The sequence below is a fragment of the Verticillium nonalfalfae genome, assembly GCF_003724135.2.
Source record: "Verticillium nonalfalfae strain VnAa140/NRRL 66861 chromosome Unknown scaffold_122, whole genome shotgun sequence".
NCBI lineage: Eukaryota > Fungi > Ascomycota > Sordariomycetes > Glomerellales > Plectosphaerellaceae > Verticillium > Verticillium nonalfalfae.
Window position 1 is genome coordinate 1 of NW_021167347.1, and position 20,001 is coordinate 20,001.

A 20,001-nucleotide genomic window follows, 5' to 3' on the forward strand; every position below is an offset into this window, starting at 1 on the left:
TCTATGGGAGAGCGGACGGGATCCCGAGTTCTCCAGTAGGTATGGTCGTATGTACGAGAATGCGGGGATCATAATTCTCATAACAGCATCATCAGTACTGGGACTCTCAGGCCTTCCTGCCAACATATCCAGCACTCGACTTCGCATTCCGAAAAGAAATGTCGGAGTTACTCTATAACGAGCTTATATAAGATTTGTAATGAGGGAGTAACATTACTTCTAGGCGGACTCAATTTTAAGAGTCAGGGATGCGACTAGGCAATCAAGATACGTGTCTACATGAAAAGCAGATTGACCTATGATTGCTTCAACTGAGGGGGAGGAAGCTCTTCGAAGTCACCATCATGAGCATGGAAAGCAAAACAAAACCAAAAGTCAGTGTCCCAGAAACGTGGAGAAGAAAAAGATTGCTTGACGTAGAGTCTGGCTAGCAATTCCATCCTCCATCGATGCTCACTGCAGTCCCGGATATGTACGTGGATTCGTCGCTCAAGAGAAAGGCAATGAGCTTTGCTACCTCTTCTGGCGTCCCGAGCCTTGCCATAGAAATCTCAGGTCCTACAGGGCCTGAGTTCGCGCTCCTCAGCATGGGCGTGTCGATGCGACCCCTATCACTAGATCAGCAAGGTGTAGCCAGGAACAGGGCGTAGAGACTCACGGGCATATAGCATTTACTCTCACCTGCCTCGCCCCGACCTCTTTCGCCGCACTTCTTGTCAGCCCCACTACAGCATGCTTGCTTGCTGTGTAGGCTGCATTGTTTGCTCTGCCTGTCAAGCCGGCGATGCTACTCGCGTTGACAATGGACCCACCGTTGCTAATGGTCTTCAGCTGCGCCCGGAGACAATGCATCACACCTGTCAGGTTGACGCCCTGGACAAAGTCCCATTCCTCAAGGTCCTGTTCTGAAAGAGGTTTGGTTCCGATTGACTCCGGTATTACACCAGCGAGGTTGGCGGCCCCGTCAAGCCGACTGAAGTGCGAGGCGGTATTTGTCGTCCATCTTTCGACGGCATCACAGTCACGAACGTCGAGAACAGTGATGGAAAGCTCTGAATTCGGATGAGCCTCTAGGATAGCGTTTTTAGCCTCTAGAAGACCTTTTTCATGGACATCAGCAAGGGCCAGTCGGGCACCGCGGCCAGCCAAGAGGTGAGATGTTGCCAGGCCGATACCTGAGGCTGCACCCGTGAGGGCAATGACTTTGCCTGCAAACTGAGTAGGGGAGAACATAATGGATACAACAGCTGAGAATCGAGGTCACGCAAAGAATGCTTGCCAACTGGACGATCAATAGAAGCGGAGCGCGAAGGTTGCATAAATACGACTAGGTAAGATAGATGGTGCGGCAGATGGTTTCCGGCGGCTGAGAAAAGGGGGCCATTTGCCCCCGCACTGTCCGTGACATCAGGGCCCGGGCCGCCTTCGCAAGCTTCCCCTTAGAGGTGCCCCTTTTGAAGGAATTTGCGGGGGATTGGAACATGCTTCGCCCTCAGATACTCGCAGAGATTTTTCGCCAGAGTATCCAGCTTTGACCCTGAGTTGTAGCCTCTGTCAAGATGATCCTTGAGCAGAAAATGGACAGCTCGAATGTTTTTCATTTCGAAGCGATCAATCCGTCTACCGTAATATTCTTCGGGACCTAGGAGCTCTTGGATCTTGTTGATTGTAAGGAAAGACCGCAGCCAGTCCCATTCTTCGGCGCCGCTTACGAAAAAACCAACATTAGCATCAGATGCTTTGTCTCCAGAGCGACCGAGGGCAATATAGCCAAGTGGCGCTTCGATCGTGGCTCCAAAACTCCCGCAAGGAACTGGATCCTCCGTCTCATACGAGTCTTGGGGCCCGTAATCGGAGGTTATAGGCGGTGCTGGTATATTTATACTTAGTTTGTCGTCGTACAGAAAATGTACCCGATGCTCGCAAACCGACTGCGGAATTGATGTGACAAAATACTCCCAGTAACTCTTCGCGGCCGATTGCCTAGTATCATTTGAACGTGAAACTCCCTGTAAAGCCATGAGCATCGCTTTTCTAATAGTCGAGGCGACAGAGCTTACCGGGCAAGATTGCAGTACCGTTTCGTAAAGCTTTCTTGCAAAGCCGTCAACTGACGTATGGTCGAACAAGCTGGCGTCCTGAGCCTGTGCAAATATTCGGAAATCAACCGTTGCGAGCTCTTGATTTCGGGGGTTGTCTGGCGAACTGCCGTGGACGTGAAACTTGATCATGGTGAATCGATTCATCAAGTCCTCCCCGATGGCAAATCTCGCCTGCTCTTCCATCCACTTACACTTTTCTTCAATGTCCAGTCCAACGAGATAGAAGTGCCATTCAGCTTGGTAACCCCCGTGAGCGGTGATCCCGCACCGAGTTGTTGGAGGAGGGGGTAGGCCTTTGACGCCACAGACACGGACTCGATCCTTACCAGTTTGCTCCAGTGTAATACCTTCAAGGGCAGCCACAACGTCAGAATTGAAGTAGAGCGGCCCATTGATTTCGTAAACAAGCTGCGATGTCACCGTCTCGACGTTGACGATACCATTGGACATATCCTCCTTTGTGATGGTGCATGTCCCATCTGAGAACACCTCGGCTATGGGGAACCCCAGGTCAAGATGCTTCTTCGCTTTCATCAGGTCCTTGAAGCGGCTGTAGTAGCCACCAGTAACAAAAGCCGAGCACTCGATCAGGTGTCCTGCGACCAGAGCCCCTGCCAGCTCGTCCAAGTCGGACGCTCCCCAGCCATGCCACCAAGCTGCGATCCCGATCGAAGGTGCAGCATCGGAGACCCTAGCTTGCATCAGCTTGTTTCTCACAGGATGTAGAAAGGCCAGAATATACTGACCTGCCACAAATGACAAGATCTGCTCCTTGTCGTAGAGCTTCAGCGATTCCCAAGCTTCCTAGGTATGCTTGTGCGCAAATGGGGTCGAACCCCCATTCGTTCAAGGTCCTTTGATCTGTGATACTTCTGAAAGTCGCCCCCCCAGCAACCAGGCGCTTGAAGGATAAGGTCACATCGTCGCCTTCGACCCAGGCGACCTTCATGTCGAAGCCGCCTCCCAGCACCATGTCGTTCACCACCTCGGCCAGAAGTTCCGTGTCGCTTGCTCCAGCGTTCACGACCAACTTGGCGCCGTTTTGGGCGATTTCAGAGATCGCTGGCTCAAGGCATTGGAGGAATGTACTGGCGTAGTAAGCCGTCTTCTTCCGTTCTTCAAGAGGCAGCTTCGTCGTTGCTTTGTCAGACTGGACTTTTCGTGCCTTTCCCGCTCCATAGCCGGTCATGACGTTCTCGGAAAGCCAATCCCCGACAACGGCGTCGACTTTAGGGTCGGCAGCAAGGCGCCTGATGCCGGCAACTCGGTCAGTGAAGCCACCAGATGCTCCACCTATGCGAACTGGACGTTTCGGTGACACTGAAGCCGCCATGGTGTCTTTATACACAAGTGACTCTTTGGCGGTGTCGAGGTTCAAGTTTCTTTCCCGTATTCTGGAAGAATCAAAAAGAAATCGGAAAACCGAGGCGGTGAGCTTTGGGTGATGTCCTGAGGTGGTAAGGGGCAAAGTCGATTAAAGGAGTGGTCAGTGAGCACCTCACGCTAATGATTCATCGGCACAGCTTGCAACGCCATCTTTTAGGGCGACGACTCCCGGAGATGGGAAAAGGGGCGGAAGCTGTCCGAGGAGCTTACTATTTGGTTTTGGTACGAGCACGTCCTCGGAGAGTTTCCTTGCCGTAAGCTGGCAGGACGCGATTGGATCTCTCAGCAGAGGTGAAATTGAACAGGGTGGATGTACCGCATCTCAGAGACCGGAGGGAATTTCCTGCCGTTCCCATTTCATGTTGTGTCTACACCCATCGAGTATATGGTATCCAGAATCCCGTGGTCGGCGGGTTCCAAGTCGTGTGGCGGCAGCTCCTTAGGTGGCCGCAGTCAAGTAATGCACCCCTGGCTACACCCTATGAGGCTACGAGTTCAAATCAAACTTCATATCTAGGCACATTGGCTGATGCAGATACTGGGCTCCATGTTGATCTTTTCACTGTTTCGATACAACGTCAGTCCTAGTTACTGACTATCTCCCCTTGATTGTTGCTGATGGCACTTGCATCAGCCTTTGCAGACAAGGCCTTACCCAAGTCGAGTGCCTCCTCCCGCACAATAACCGCAAGGGATAAAATAGCCTCTTTTCTTATCCTTATGTCAAGGCTCGAGTGCCAAGTGCTGCAGATGTCATGTAAGCCAGTCTCTTAAGCGTACCCAGCTCCAAACACATCTACTGGGAAGCAGCCTCTAACCTCTCCAGAAGAACAAGGTTTCTCACTCCTTTCAACCTGGACCTTAGCCTTGAGATCGTGCGTATCGACCATACCAGTCTTGAGGTCGTTTCTCACTCTCACGTTGGACTTGATTCGTCTCCTGGGCGCGGGGGTATCCCATAGCAATGGCATTATTGCGCCTCTCGCGCGCGTGCTTCTCCGTCCCCTGCTTCTCGTGCCCCCCGCACGCGATACAGACAGGCTTTCCCAAGGGTGCAATGAGACCAGCCGTGACAACTAGAGCACACACAGCGAGTAACAAGCCACAGGTGACGGTGGACGTCTCCATGATGCGGTTCGTTACTGTTCTTAGGGTCCGAGAAATAAGTGCAAATGCGATACTGTGTACAGCTGAGTAATTGAGGCGTGAACTGGCGCCGCATAGTTTGTTCCTCACATCATGGCAGGACTCGACTCCTTCCCACGCAAGCTTGCCGTTTGATTCTTTCTACACGCAAGGGAAGAAAGCTGTGGGCAGGGGCGAGAAAGGTTGAGAAGCCCCAGGTGAACAACAGACCTACCCAGCCAGCTCCTTCCTTCAGACATACATGCTATTTATTCCCTTGACTGGATACAACACCAATGATAACCACCAAAAAACCTACCGATCAGGTGGCAAAAGGTTTGAGCCGTTCAGAGAACAGATCGGCGGTCCTAAGACCCTGAGACGTTGGGGTGAGCCGGGATCGAACCAGCGACCTTTAGATTGACTTCCTGAAGTTGACTTCAGTCTAACGCGCTCCCAACTGCGCCATCCCCCCTGAGGGCGAAGGCGGCCGTGGCAGGACAGATTCTGAATGGATGATTCGGTGGGCGAGGGCTCACTGTGGGTAGAACAGATTGCAAGCCCCGCCGTGGTGGGTTCAGTTCACCGTCTCGTCATGTCAAATTTCATTACATCCGTACGGGGGCCGACCATGCAGCTAACCCAGGACATAGCGCCGCATGCCATTCAACGAAAATGGACTTTCACACTCCTTGGAGATACATTAGGTTAGGGTTGGTGTTATGTACGTTATTAAACACCACATCTCGCGCCTAGAAAGTGGCGGATTGTGGCGAACAAATCTATCTATCATGCTTTACAAAGCGACTTTGGGCCATGCGCTACGCTTCTGCCTTTGGGATGATCGAAAGAACAGAATGGGCCTCATCTTTTCTATACATGTGCGATTGACGCCATACCCGTCTCATGTGACAAGGTATTCGTGTTTGTAGTTGTGCCGTGTGTACGCGCGTGTGGCTATAGCCTCTGAAGAGGCGAATCAAGTGCAAACGTACGCCACCGTTGTCCGTGTCTATGCCCGCCGGGGATCCTAGAGAATGCAGGGCAGATTTGTCCTGATGTCCAGTGTCCAAGTGTGAATTTAATGAGTAATCGTCCCCAAGAATGAAAACCAAGGTTTGTTTCCTATTGCAAGTGCATCGGTGTTGCGTGTATGAAGTTATTCAGCCGTGTGTATATGCGTCGAGTGTCGTGTCGATAGAGCGAACGCTCTGATGGGGTATCCAGTGATGACGTCTCCTTCAATGGGAAATGACGTCTACCAATTGCAGAACATGAAGTAGTGGTGAATGAAGAAGTTGTAGACGTTGATAAGGATCAATGGGATCGTGTGGTACCAAGTGAAGCCGGTGACTAGTCGCCATGTCACCACACCAATCATGGAACCAGTGACGATCAGGGTCCAGATGATGCAGAGAAGGCGCATGTTGCGGTACTTGTTGCTCTTGTGGGCTTTGCTATCGCCGGAGGCGGCCCAGAGAAGCTCAATGTTGAAGACGCGGTCCTTGATCGCAGTGAGATAGGCGTAGCTCTGAACAGTCATGATGTGTTGGACGTTGAAGCCGTAGGTGGCTTTGGACCAAACACGCATCAAGATGACGCCATAGAGAATGGAGGGGATTGCGAATGCCAGGTTCCAGAACTTGAACCATTCGGGACGAATGGCGAGCAGCAGGGTACCCGCGATCGGAGAAAGGAAGATGTTGGCAGAGACGGCAGAGTAGTAGAGAAACCCTGTCGAGATGAGCATGGTTGCGGGTTCAAGAGAGATGGACTACGTACCTGACAGATAGCAAACCTTCTGCATGAAGGTAAGTTTCGAGACCCAAAAGTGGCCATTCGTCAACAGCGTCGTGCTGCCACGAGCCCATCGCATCTGCTGGGAGAAAAAGGCCCGAGGCGAGTCTGGGCAAACGCCGGTGGCGAGGCAGAGAGGGATATACTTGACCTTCCAGCCACGGTCTACCGCGCCAAAGCCTGTATGGACATCCTCGGAGAAACCAATCTCAGCGGTGCCTCCAACGTCAACGAGAGCAGCACGGCGGTACATGGCATTGCTGCCAACGCAAATCGAAGCACCCCAACGATTGCGGTTGACTTGGACAACACGGTAGAACAGCTCCTGTGTAGCACCGGCACCCTGCTCGACCCAAGTTTGTTCATCCAGAACACGGAAGAACTGAGGGCTCTGGACGATCGCGGTCTTCTCGTCATCGAGGTGCTCAACCATAAGTTCCTTGACGAAGTCGGGGCGTGGGCAAAAATCGGCATCAAAAATGCAGAAGAATTCGCCGTCGGTCCGCGCAAAAGTCCATCGCAGATTTCCTGCCTTGCGAAGACGGGGTCTATCCTCGCGGACAGAATAGATGAATCCAAACCGCTCAGCCAGCAGACGAACCTCTTCCTGCGCACCGTCGTCCATGACGTAAACCTTGAGCTTGTTGGCGGGCCAATCCATGCGAGCAATGTGGTTCCAGGTGTTCTCAAGAATCTCTATCGGTTCCTTGCAAATGGGAAGGTATATGTCGACCGTCGCGGCATTGAGGTCATTGATAGGGAACCGTTCAACGCGGTCGAGATGTGATTGGTAGTCCCAATCGCGGCCAACGATACCAACACCATAGGAGATCAGGAGGTACAGGCACATGCAACCAGCAAAGACTCCATACCAGTAAAAGACAGGCGAAGACAAGGTGAAGAGCCACATACCCGCGCCAAGAGCAAGGAAGGAGACGACGCCGAAAACGTAAAGCAAAATTCGGTTGGTGCTGGTATACATGATCTTCTCCTCGTCAGTCGGGCAGACGGGTAAGACCAGGGGCGGAGGCTCGATCGGGCTGTATGTTCTCCTAAACTTGTGATACATGCGCTTGTGGAATGGAAGGTCGGACCCAGGCCGCAAAGCAGTGACATGCTTCTCAGTGATCTTCTCAGGATCGACCTGTATAATGGCGCCATCCGCACGACCTGCTAAATGGCCTTGGCCCACGCTGAGAGTGGAGGTTGAGGGGTTCTCGTATTTCTCGCTCTCGTCATTGACGCCAAGCTGTGCTCTGCCCAGCGGGGAGGGTTCCTATGCGCAGGTCAATATCATGCCCGCACCCTGGTGTTGAATGACGGCACCTACGATTTCTGGTCGACTTAAGCGGTGATGCGATGGAACGGCGCCAGCTCCAGGTCTACGAGAGGCTTGCTGGCCAGCAAGACCTTCATGACTGTTGCGATCATGGTCAATGACATTCTGCGTCGAGTCAGCCAATAGTCTTACGCACTGCATTCACTCCGGCGTGGAGTACGAGCATACCACAGTGAATGTCGAGTTGCTTGCCAGGGAAACGGCGGCACTGTCGTCAGTGTCGAATGGATTACGCTCAAACGGGTTCGAACCAGGCCCAGAATCGGGGGTGTTACCCCGAGTGTGGCCAGGCGTCCAAGGGGCTGACATGGCGGACGCTTCGGTGAGTGGTGACGGTGGCGATAGCTGGTCGTATCCGATGCAGTGTAACGGCCTTTAGACGACGAGACACGGAGCAAACGAGTGTGAGTTGAATACAGAGTTGAGCCACGGGCGAGGGCGTGCTTTGGTCAAGTTGCCGGCCGAATCTGGTATCCAGTCACTGGTCTGGAGGCTGTTCTGGGTGACTCCCGAGCTTCAGACGTCCAGGGATGGTGATAGATCTCGAGCAATGGAATGAAGCGTCTGGAGTTCGGTGATTGTGCTTGGTACAATGAAGTCCAAGAAAAAGCGAGTGACTGGGGGTGCAAGGACCTTGTTTACTGATGATGCATCGAAGACTAAGAGGGCTGCTCACAGTCGAAACGGTGGATGGGGGGGAGACGAACGCAGCCGGGACAACAGGGGGGGGGAAGACGGCGATCGACTTGGACTGGAGAATAGTGAGCTTTTCCCTGAGACGAGAAAACGAGAGTCGAGGTGAAAGCGAGTGTTGGTGTTGGTCGGAGGAGTTTTGTCCAGGAAGCGGCTCCAAGGGACGTCAAGCCACTTGATAATGGCTCAGGAGCGGCGTATCTTGGAGCTCGATGGTGGAGAAGGAAGGAAGGGGAGGAGGGGGAAAGAAGAGGGAAACGAGCATCAAATCAGGCCAGGTGAAGATCAAGGTCATCGAGGTGAAGCGGCCTGGGGATACGATCGGGATTCCGTGGTTGGCCAAGATGCTAAGCAGCAAGGCAAGGCAGGCAGGCGCAGGCATGTCAAGAAAGGAACAGCCAGGGTGGGAACAGAAAACACGAGGCACAACAGCAGACGAGACAGGTCAGATAGCTGGGTCGAACAAGGGGAAGGAAGCAAGCAGAACGGCAGGCGGCCCCCGACAACAAGCTAGACAGTGAATGGGAAGGAAAGAAGTGACTGACCAGGGACGGGAAGGCGCGAAAACGGTGGATTCGCCAAGCAGCGTAAACAAGGCAGGCCGCTAGACAAGCAGGGACGAGAAGCCCGAAGATAGCAGTAACATGGGCCTCATCTGCATTTGCCTCTGCATCAACGGCGCCAAGGGTCAAGTTGCCAAGGGACCAAGAGCCGACCGTCCCAACATCCAAGACCCAAGACATGGAAGCGGTTGCCCAAATGCTCCGGATACGTGGCCAAGAGGTCTTGGGACAGATCCCGTTCATGATGGCCCGAATAACGAGTGGATACGTCCATGGCACACTGCTATCCCAGCCTATGACTGACTATGCGCGAGGACGCATTACGCATATTGCATATTGCACCAGCGAACTTGCCCAGGTGCTTGAATCACGAGCTGAAAAAAAGGCGGCGGCGTTCCCTCTCGCCAAAGACGCCAGACAGAACGCCGCCTAAGCCTTCGGCGACATTTGCTGAGTAGGCAATACGATACGAAGGCCGCTGGCGGCACACTGCAGCATAGTCAGAGACGCGAGGATGGGCGCGGCTACCAGACCTCATGGGGAAAATCCTCAGCATCGATGCGCACGCTCACTCATCATGCTGCCAGGGCGTGTGGGACTCATGAATCAACGCTGTTGATAAGCTTGATTTAGACCTCGAAGATATTGGGGGAGGACAGGGGTTTGCGCGAGACGAGACAGTTGACACATCGGGACGGCGGCAAAAAAAGGGAATTACGCCCGCTTCCTGCATCTTCCGTCCGTTAACTCGCGTCATCAGGAAAAGTCAGTCAATGGCCGTGAAAACATGAGCTTAATAACCAAACCAACTCCACAACTGAGCTCGGACGCACATCAAGCCGCTCGTTCTCCCCCTCGTACTCGTGAGAACCCAGCAACAATCCGGCCGGACGTGGCATCTGGGGATATCCGCTGGCTGCCGGTGCAATAAGACGTACATATATGCACCAAGCAGGCTCTAAGCCAAGTGAGGTAAGTAATGCCTCTCATCTCCACGAGCCTTGGCCCTACGGGGCGGTCCCTAGCTCGGTTTTGGGGGGCCCTTAGCTCGGCCCCGTTCCTGGGCCGCCGATTGTGATGTCTCGCCTGCACCACAGGGGCAGGAAGGAGGGAGGGTGCTTCGTCAGCCATCAACCTGTCGTCCATTCGACATGAGGGAATGGGACGCGCCAGCTCCAAAGCTCTTGTTGCCACAGGAGCCATGAGAATATGACAACGACCCAAGACAATGTGCAAGAATTTGTTCTTGGCCCCAACAGCGTTCACCTACCTGCACAAGACCATGGCAGCGCATTAGCCCCAACGGCTATACCAGGAGCTTGCGAAAGTTTTCATCATGTTCCGTCACCGTGCAACCACTGCTTCACGGTCAAATGGCCGCAAGCCAGAAGTCAGGCTCCCTGCAATCATCGTGCTCCATCAAAGGTGCTGCCAAAGCGGGCTTGCCGAAAAACGGCACATATTCGCATCAATTGTGATCAAATCGCTTCGATTCTCGATGGAAATCAACGATGGCAATCTCTACTTCGTCTCGTGGCTCGTTGGTGGATAGCAGCGACGAGCCAAGTCGTTTCCAGTCAGGGTAGCCAAGCAGATAATCAGCCAATTGTCTGAGCTTCAGCGTTCCCGCTCATCTAGGATCGTCTTCCGCTTTGCAACTGCAATCTTCCCAGACAGACAGCCCATCATCTCATAGGATGTTGTTTGCGTCCTTGATCGCCGGTGACATCAGCTCGAGACAGCTCAGGCCCTCGGGGAGAGGGCCCCCCAAACTGTAGAACAAGTTGCGCGTCCTTGTATCAGCCGCGGTACCACAGTCGCCTACTAGCTTGACTTTTGAAGCGCTTTCACAGCTTCACCCCTCGCTGGTGACGATCGTCCAGCGTGCCATCCGATCCGGTCGCACAACCGATCGTTCAGCGAAGCCCAAGCCAATTGGATCTTCCCTTTCGTTTCTCATGCTACCGTTCATCCCGTGTCGTAGATCAACGCTCCTACCTCTTCGTCTTCCTGCCCAGCCCAGCACACCGGCCCAGGCAGTCCGCTGGCCCTTTGAGCGCATGCTGATAAGGACCCCACCCTTTGCATCTGCACTGGACTGGTACAGTAAGACCTGGCTCTCTGCCCCCGGCCCCTAATCCACCGGTCAGTCCCACATGCCGACAATGCCGCACCGTTTCCCCCGCCAAGATATTCTCCGTCCCAAGGCCATCCTGGCAAGGGGGCGGGACAGTAACGGAACAGGGGGGAGGGAGACCGGCCCTCATTTTGCACAAAGCACCGCCGGCCGGTGCGCGCGTCCCTTGGCGAGCGCAATACTTACACGGGGCGCGCACACGCAAACCTTGGCCGACACCGCCAAGGTGGGGGGGGGGAGGAGGAGGGGGGGCCGAGAGAAAAGCCAAAGTACTCAATCAGAGCGTCATCATATTCCCCCGTCTGCTGCTGCCTCTAGTGTTGCGAGCAAATGGTAGACAGCATGTCGCGTCTTGCAATCGTCGTGATGGTGTCCTCTAAAACTCGACGTGTGAGCGATGAGGTCGAAATAAAGTCGATGCCCGCGGGCCTGAACCTTACTACTATAGCCGTATCTAAAATAACGCGCGATCGACGAACCGGCGGCGCCCCCGATTCGAGTTGACCAGACAGGACCTAACGAAAATCCGGGGAGGCCCACGCCAGCAGGTCCTGGAATGCGAAGTCCAGCACAGCAAACGCTATACGAATCAGATACAAAATTTCGGACGCAAGTGACGTGATGTATTTGCATGTGGGCTCGAAGCATGCGTTTCTTTCATTGTTATTCGACTTTGCTGGTCGCGTTTGCTGTACATTGTGCTGGCGGAAACGCGTTTGAGGACTACGCACAGCCAGGGTAATACGTCAAATGACGAACAGATGCAACAAACAGCACCATACCTTATGCAAATTGCGATCTTTGGTCTAATAGAGAGCATAAAGCATGATTCAAACCAACCCGCCAACTCCGTGCAAAGAACCCCGCAACATGTCGCGAACCGCTGGCTACTCGTACACGGATCCCCCACGTTGCTTTAGAAACCAAATGCAATCGCCAGTGCCATGACCGCGGGCGTAACGAGAGTCAGCGTTGAGAGGCCGATGGCCGCGCCGGCGCTGTCGTTGTCGTTGCTGGAGCCGCCATTGTTGTTATTATTGTTGCTGCTACCGCTGTTGTCGTCATCGCGAGCACCATCGTATCCATCGGCGTCGAGTTCCATTCCAAAGTTGGCAGCAGAGAAAGTTACATTCTCGGTAGAGAACCATGTTTCCGAACCGAATTCAACAAGGCCCAGCCAGGGGTCGGAGGGGAAGTCTTCGATATCGGAGGGGTTGGACAAGATGTATTCGAGAAGAGGTGCGACATCGCCATCAAACTCGTTCACATCTTGACCATCGCGAGTAACCCAAGTGAAGACATGGCGGCCGCCAGAGTTGGTGTTATACCAGAGAGAGCTATTCGGTAAGTATATACCCGAACAAAGGAAGATGGTGATAGCTTAACATACAATTCGTGGTCACCAACAGTCATGTTAGTCAAAATGCTGTCACCCTCGAGCGGCTGCGCGCCGGAGCCAATTTTACCGAGCCAGATCATGACCTCGTACGACGAGTTGACTGGGTTGTACGTGTTCATGCGGTCCCCATCGAAGAAGAAATCCCAAGCAGCATTGCAAATGACGCCAGCCTCGAGAAGCTCCTCCTTGTTGTCGTCCCAAGTGCTTGTGCTAAAGTCGCGGGGTGGGCTGCTGGGGTTACCGAGAGTCATGGTCCAGTCGGTCTTGAGCTTCATTTCGCGAATGGTGCTCAGCTTCGTGGGCAGATTTTCGTGGTTGAGACGAACGTAGGGGTACGAGTGCACATCCTCAATGTTCTCAGGCCAGTTCCAGACAACGTCAAAAGAAGGTCCGCTCTCGTCGACAGACATGCAGACATGACCGTTCTCGGGACTCTTGGGATTCCAGGCATTGGGGTAGTCTAGCATGGAAAGGTCAGTCTACGTTTCGCTGCGACGATGTTCGAGTCGCACTCACACATGATAGTATCATTGAACTCGCCAACCCTTTCCTTTCCACAGACTGTCGCATCGTAGGTCTGAGCAGACGCGATGCTCAGGAGCGCAGCAAAACTGCCGCTTAAAAAGAGTGTGTTGATCATATTGCTGATGGGAAGTTGACCAGCCACGGGCTGCGGTGGTCGCGAGCTTGCGATGCAGCGACTTGTAACGCAGTCGAGATCCTCCAGGAACCGTCCAGAAGAACGTCGGCGTTTGAGCGACAGTACTCCGAAGCGCAGACAAAGGCGAAAAGAAGCAGAGAGATCAGACAGGCGCGGAGAAGTGGTAGAACGGGGAAGTGACTGCTTTTGTCCACTCAGACAGTGAACGGATTGGGTGATGAAAACGAGGAAAGGAAATAGATGCAGGGTGCGTCCCAGTGTAGTGTAGACCCAGCTGCCAAGGCCTGCATGGCTGTGGCGGAGAAGAGCTGACCCGGCGCGCGAGGCCGCCTGGAACAGGCCTTCAGATAGGTACCTACCTACCTACCTAGGTACTAGGTACCTAGGTAGGTAGATTCCTCCTCTGACCCTGACACGGGGGGGCAGGATGCGCTGGCAGGCGACGGCCAGGAATTGAGATGCACCTACCCTGCACGGTACCTACCGTACCTACCGTAAGTACAGGTAGGTAGGTACTGACGACGCAGGAATAGTGCTTGCCCAGGGAAGGGTAGTTGGTTCCAGGTGCCCCGGTGCCCAGAGGCAATGTAAGACTCACTGGCCAGTCCAAGGACGGGGAACAGAACTACACTTGGTGGCCTGTCTAGCTACAGGATTAGCGTGATGGGCCCCTAGACCTTGCCATCATTGAGGAAACCAGATCTGCTTCCTACATCCCACCTGACCAGCACTCCGAATGGCTTCTAAACCAAATCACTTGAAATAGCACGATCGCGAGAAAAGCATCGAAACAACAAACTCGACTCAGGATGACTCTTGGCCCTCTAGAACCTTCAGTCACTACATGACTGGAGGAAGTGGTCACTCCAACTCACAGTCTCTACGAAGAGTCGCTGATCAGCCACAACCCAGAGTTGATACCGAGAACGCAACTCAGTGTTTTGGCACGACAGTCATCATGGTAATCATCGTCGCACTGGGTACATATCCGTCGTCACGATGAAGATCATTCGGCTTCTATCTCCGCCATGGCCCGCAGGGTCGAATCGGCATGAAGGAACACTCGTGAATTCGTGAATTGGCTTTTTTTTTTTTGAACACTTTTGACCGTCTCTCTCTGCCAGCGTTGCAGCGGCTCACGGTGGTTTGTCCGCCGTTTTCGCAAAAGCGTCAAAAGCACGATCCACAATTTGGCGTCGTCAGCACTCCGCCCCCAAGATGTATCTCGAACACCAAGATGGAGTCCAAAGTCTTGGTGGTCGGTTCACAAGAACCGTCTCATAGATCCCCATCATTTTAACGGGGTTTCGGCACTTTCGCTTGCGCTGTAACATCAGTACCTGCATCACTTCACAAATTCGGTGTGGTGTGTGTGTGTCCCTGCCGATCGCATGGCCGAATGTGATCGACAACGGCCGACAGGAAGTCTTGGGCGTATTTTAGGGAGATGACCCTGTACTATCCAATGGACGGGGAGGGGCATTGCCAATGTCAATGTCACCCGCGCCCCTTTTCAACGCCCGTCGGCTTGCCAGCTTGCCAACTGGCGTTCACATTATGCCTTATGACCCCCCCCTTCTCCCCCCTCCTTCAGCGCGGAATCGGACGCCCTCAGTCGATCACTGGTCGGCGTCCCTCGGCGGCTGCAATCTTTTCTCGTAAGGAAACGTAAAATGGAAGGGGCGAAGACATTCGAGATAGTCAACATCGCCTGACATTGACTGTATTCCATGGGACTGCCTTGATTTCCCCGTCTTCGACTATTTTAAGGGCACTTGCGATACTGGTCAGCCAAAACATGGATGCACCACCGTAACGTGAGTGGCGTGGAGTTTACACTAGAACCCTGTCACAGCGGCTCAGCGACATAGTACGGGTGGATGCGAGATGAACATCAGAGTACTTTTACCGTGTACGTGCCTGGAGGGGTACAGATAGGGGACGTGCTTCGTAGCATACATTGGACCAAGACGTGTTCAGAATAAGAAATGTCTGTAGGGCCGCCGAAGAATGGGGCTGTACCGAGCACGAGCTTCTCATCTACCGCATGAAGTCGAGGCCAGGGTCTGGGTAGAGCTTCAGCGGCTTCCGTTCTCTGGTCTCACGATATGAGATGTCTTACATCCCTATGCCGGGCTCTCCAGTGATGGGTGATGTCACCGCTGTGTCTACCACGCATGCATCCTAGTTTGCCATGCTGACAGCGTCCAGCGACTGATACGGGATCGTATTCTGGAGTCGGTCGACGCCAACAGGAGGACGGAGTATCGTACAGGCTTGGCGACACGGCACCAGCCTGCCGCTGAAAACACCCGCACACTGCCCAAGTAGAACACGACTGTCCAGGAGTCCAAGGAGCGGTCGATCACAGTATGGAATCGTTGCGAGAGGCAGACGAGCTCGTCAAGCACTCGAGTAATCACCACCCCAAACCCGTCTCCTGTCGCCGCTGACTATTCTGATCTAGAACGCACCAAAATGTGATCGGCCGAAAGTGGCGCGTCCTGGGCGCCGGGGAAAACAGGACGGAGAGGGTCCCTCTGTCATGCGCAGCCAATCCCCTGGCCATTTCGGCGCTGATGGGCCCCGTGGCGCCATAAAATCAAGGGGTTGCAGTGGAATGTTATTAGCGATAAGGTGACCCTTTGGTTGCCGGCCAGCAGCCTGAATGAGGAGGGGCGCCAGGGGGTTATACTTGTTCATCCCGCTTATCCCTGGAGAGGCCGGGGCAGGGTTGAGCGCGTTGACAGGGAGGGGCTTCGAGGGGGTTGTCCGTAGCTGGCAGACACTCGATTGCTTGGAGAGAAAACAAGGTGAAATTTTTGTCTGATGGTTCGGGATGCGAGCACAAACGCGATGTAGGTGCTTCACCCTCCACGGAAGACTTTCCAGCAGAAATCCTGCAGCAAGGTACCAGGTAAGGTAGGCGGTACCTTGGCTTCAGTCCCAATCCCAATCACCTCATTTTCAGAATTACGCGTGGACCCAAGGACTGGGATGGCCGGCCCACCATGCCACTACGCCAGGGGGTTTAGGGACATTGGGGGAGGGAATTTGGGGGCCATCGTCACTGCACTAGAGAGGCCGCTGTGGTACACTAGTTTCCCAGGCGGGCAATCCCATCTCCCCGTCTGATTGATTGGCAGGAACGACTAACATTCTGAACATGGAGATTGGGTGGTCGCGTTCCATTTGTAACGCATCTCCACGTGCGACCCCCCTAATTCCTTCCTGCCAGTGAAGCCGCCACAGGCCGAAACCCACCGCAAGCGGGCAGGCATGGCTGACAGGCATGGCAAACTGGGCAGGAAGATGGAGGGCGGCAGGTACATCCTGCCGCAACCAAGTCTCTGCTCCGCCGTCACGCTGCAGACCTGTACATTCTGGGCGCCAAGACATTCACACCCGAACAACAGCCAGTATATCGAGTGTCCCTGGCACGAAAATTCTGGCGGCCCCGATCGCTGCTGACGGACGGTTTTCGTTCTTGTATGAAAGAACTTGCCGCCCGTCTTCCTCTACTTGAACTGCCTCATCGATCTCCTCCCTTGGACGGTGCAATTGACCTAACCTCGTTGCTCTCTGCTACACTCTGCCGCCTGGCTGTCCGCTCATCCTCCCCCTTCAAACCACAGCCGCACCCACATCCTCCACACCGCAAGTAGCACGAGATCCGACTCGATCCTGTCTAACCCCTTGGCTCGACCCCCTTTTCCTGAACCCGCCCGCCCTCTTTTCTGCCACGGTCGCCTCGAGAAACTCGATCCGACTTCCACTCGCTTCTCTCTTCCCCGATAAACCCAACGCGACTCCTTCAGCGTCGCAACGCGACCTCGACTTATTTGCAACCCTCCCACCCCAGCCCCTCACCAACTCGGACGGCTTTCATGGCTGCCATTCCCAACCGCGCCGCCCTCAACCCAACCGACACAGCGTCCCCCATTGACGCGCAATCCGTTGCTCACTCCGAAGCCGATTCCGTTGCCGAGACTCCCAACACCACCGCTCCTGCGTCCCGCTCCAGGAGTCCTGAACAAGACTCCAAGAACCAAGCTACTGCCCCCGAGAACGAGATGGCCGAGCAAGCCCCCATCAAGGTCAAGAGCGTCTGCTTCGTCGGCGCTGGCTTCGTCGGTATGTCCTGTTCCTATTCCCTTCCTCGGCGAGCCTTATTTGATCCTTGCGCTGCGGAAACGAACGCGAGAAAACTCTCTGCCCGCAGCCCTCGCTCTGGTCTGCTTTGCTGGCGACCCCACCAAATTACCTCGCGGACCCGTGGCTTCGGGAACCGCAGCGGCCGCAAAATCCTACCAGGACCTTGTTTGAACTGTTCCACTGACTCAATTCGCTACCCCTAGGTGGTCCCACTGCCGCTCTCGTTGCCTATCACAACCCCGACATTATCGTCAACGTCGTCGACCTCAACGCTGACCGTGTTGCCGCCTGGAACTCCCCCCACCTTCCCATCCACGAGGCTGGCCTCCCTAAGATTGTGAGGATCGCCCGTGATGGCACTCAGAAGACCTCGGCTATCCTGCCAGGGCTCGACAAGACTGTCGAGCTGCCCGCTCGTCAGCCCAACCTCTTCTTCTCCACCGACGTCCAGCACGGCATCTCCACCGCTGAGATTGTCCTGATCTGCGTCAACACCCCGACCAAGACCTACGGTATTGGTGCTGGCTACACTGCCGACCTCAGCGCTGTTGAAGGTGCCTCAGAAACTGTTGCAAAGTACGCCAAGGACGGTGCCGTCATTGTTGAGAAGAGCACAGTCCCTACGGGCACTGCCCGCATGATCCACCAGATTGTAGGACTCTCCCACCCGGGCGATTTGCCCAGCATCAAGCTAACCCAACTGTCACCTCGCAGATGCACCAGCACAGGCCAGAATGCCAGTACGAGATTGTTTCTAACCCCGAGTTCCTCGCCGAGGGTACCGCCGTGCGTGACCTCATGCATCCCGACCGTATCCTGATCGGTAGCAACACGACGCCCGCCGGTCTGCGCGCCGCTGCGGCCTTGAAGAGCATCTACACCGCTTGGGTCCCCGAGGTCAAGGTTCTTCTTGTCAACACGTGGTCTAGTGAGCTGACCAAGCTCGTGGCCAACGCCATGCTGGCTCAGCGTATTTCCTCCATCAACTCCATCTCCGCGCTTTGCGAGGAGCTTGGTGCTGACGTGTCTGAGATCAGTAAGGGTATTGGTGCTGACACTCGTCTCGGCAAGAAGTTCCTTCACGCCGGTGTTGGCTTTGGTGGCTCGTGCTTCGAGAAGGACATTCTCAACCTGAGCTACATGGCCCGCACACTTCACCTTGACACCGTTGCTGACTACTGGATGGGTGTCCTCGACATCAACAAGTACCAGCGCGATCGCTTCACCCAGAAGGTCCACCGTGCTCTCAACGGCAACCTGAAGGGAAAGAAGGTCGCCATTCTCGGCTTCGCTTTCAAGGAAGGCACCAATGATACCCGTAACTCCATTGCTGTTCACATTATCCGCGAGATCTCCAATGAGAGGCCGAAGGAGATTGCCATCTTCGACCCCGGCTGCTCGGCTGCCGAGATTATGGAAGAGGTCCGCGAGCACATCAAGGACGAGCGCACGCTTTCCCAGATCAAGGTTCGCAACAACTGGCGCGACACCACGGAGGGCTCCTCCGCGATCTGCATTCTGACCCCCTGGTACCACTTCCGCTACCCCGCCCAGGCCCAGGCCACTGCCCGTCGCACGAGCCTCTGGAACGGAAGCAAGGAGCAGCAGAAGGCCATCGCCAACGCCGGCTTCCTCGGCCCTAAACCTACGGAGATGGACATTATCGACCTCGAGAAGTTCGTCACCCGCGGGAACAACGGCACAGCCGTTGACCCGCTCAAGCGTCTTGTCGCTGAGGAGTGCGCTGCCGACTGCAAAGGGTGCGGCCAGACTGCTGCTGCTGAGGATGAGGGTGACGCGGTTGACTGGGAAGAGGTGTCTCGCCACATGAAGCTTCCCAAGCTCGTCCTCGACGGCCGTAACATTGTCTCTGCGCCAGAGCTCGAGAAGCTTGGCTTCAGGGTCCAGGGCATCGGCAAGGGTGTTGGTATGTAAAGAGGAGCAGGAGAAGGACAAACGAGAAGGAAACGCGTACAAGAACACCGAATGAGCGAAATATTACCCATGTGTTTGCATCTGCATGGCCGGTCACGAGAGGGACGGGACTGGACACCGTATGGAAGGAAATAGACGTGCCGTTGGATGCTGCAGAATACAGAGCAGGAGAGAAGAGGCAAGGAGGCAACTGTTTTCTGGAAAGGCTGTCTTGGCCTGGCACGTCTGGCTTTGCTGTGTGTTATATGCGGGCGTTTCACGGCGATGGCAAGGGAAGGGAAAGGGAGCAATCTTCGTGCACTTGACACATTCGTTCGCATGCATGGGGTCTTGTCCGCCCGGCTTGTCGCCCTTTTCTTCTTTTCTTGTAGTTTGATAGAGGAGGCCGACATGATCTGCCTAAACCGCGAGATGCTGCAGCAGATCTATCAGGGCCGTGGAGAATTTAATCATTTGAGACGATGTAGCGTGTGAGGTGGCGAGCTCGGGTGTGATCCGTGTCGATTTCACCCACGTACTTGTGGCCAGATCAATCTGTGCGGCAACAACGAGATGTCTCGATATCCTGCGACAGACAACCACTGTCCAGCTGGCAGCTGAACAAGCTTAGAGATCTCAATGAGGGAGCAGTGGACAAGAGTCGGAGGTATCACGTGGTGTCTGGCTCGCGGCATCCGAAGAACAGAGCCAGACTTCAAGCTGGAAAACA

The 20,001-nt window shown here is 54.6% G+C and overlaps 4 protein-coding genes and 1 non-coding gene across 5 annotated transcripts; 1 reads left to right on the forward strand and 4 right to left on the reverse strand.

Annotated features, from left to right (window-relative positions):
• Window positions 1-476: 476 nt before the first annotated feature.
• D7B24_001197 (uncharacterized protein) lies at window positions 477-3,435 on the reverse strand (the record flags this gene model as incomplete). Its single annotated transcript, XM_028635440.1, has 4 exons — window positions 477-608; window positions 659-1,247; window positions 2,294-2,793; window positions 2,849-3,435. Coding segments are annotated over 4 exons (1,808 nt in total), but the record flags the coding sequence as incomplete, so codon positions are not given.
• A 1,563-nt stretch (window positions 3,436-4,998) lies between these two features.
• On the reverse strand, window positions 4,999-5,088 carry D7B24_001198. The gene has a single exon. It is a non-coding gene; the product is annotated as a tRNA-Phe (tRNA).
• A 783-nt stretch (window positions 5,089-5,871) lies between these two features.
• Window positions 5,872-8,058, reverse strand: D7B24_001199 (uncharacterized protein; the record flags this gene model as incomplete). The annotated part of the gene is made up of 4 exons (XM_028635441.1): window positions 5,872-6,347; window positions 6,396-7,686; window positions 7,741-7,854; window positions 7,918-8,058. 4 exons carry the CDS (start codon window positions 8,056-8,058, stop codon window positions 5,872-5,874), a joined length of 2,022 nt encoding a protein of 673 aa, XP_028492056.1.
• A 4,000-nt stretch (window positions 8,059-12,058) lies between these two features.
• D7B24_001200 (uncharacterized protein) lies at window positions 12,059-13,181 on the reverse strand (the record flags this gene model as incomplete). The annotated part of the gene is made up of 3 exons (XM_028635442.1): window positions 12,059-12,479; window positions 12,533-13,001; window positions 13,058-13,181. 3 exons carry the CDS (start codon window positions 13,179-13,181, stop codon window positions 12,059-12,061), a joined length of 1,014 nt encoding a protein of 337 aa, XP_028492057.1.
• A 3,908-nt stretch (window positions 13,182-17,089) lies between these two features.
• On the forward strand, window positions 17,090-19,292 carry D7B24_001201 (uncharacterized protein; the record flags this gene model as incomplete). The annotated part of the gene is made up of 3 exons (XM_028635443.1): window positions 17,090-17,336; window positions 17,561-18,009; window positions 18,072-19,292. 3 exons carry the CDS (start codon window positions 17,090-17,092, stop codon window positions 19,290-19,292), a joined length of 1,917 nt encoding a protein of 638 aa, XP_028492058.1.
• Between the last annotated feature and the right edge of the window lie 709 nt (window positions 19,293-20,001).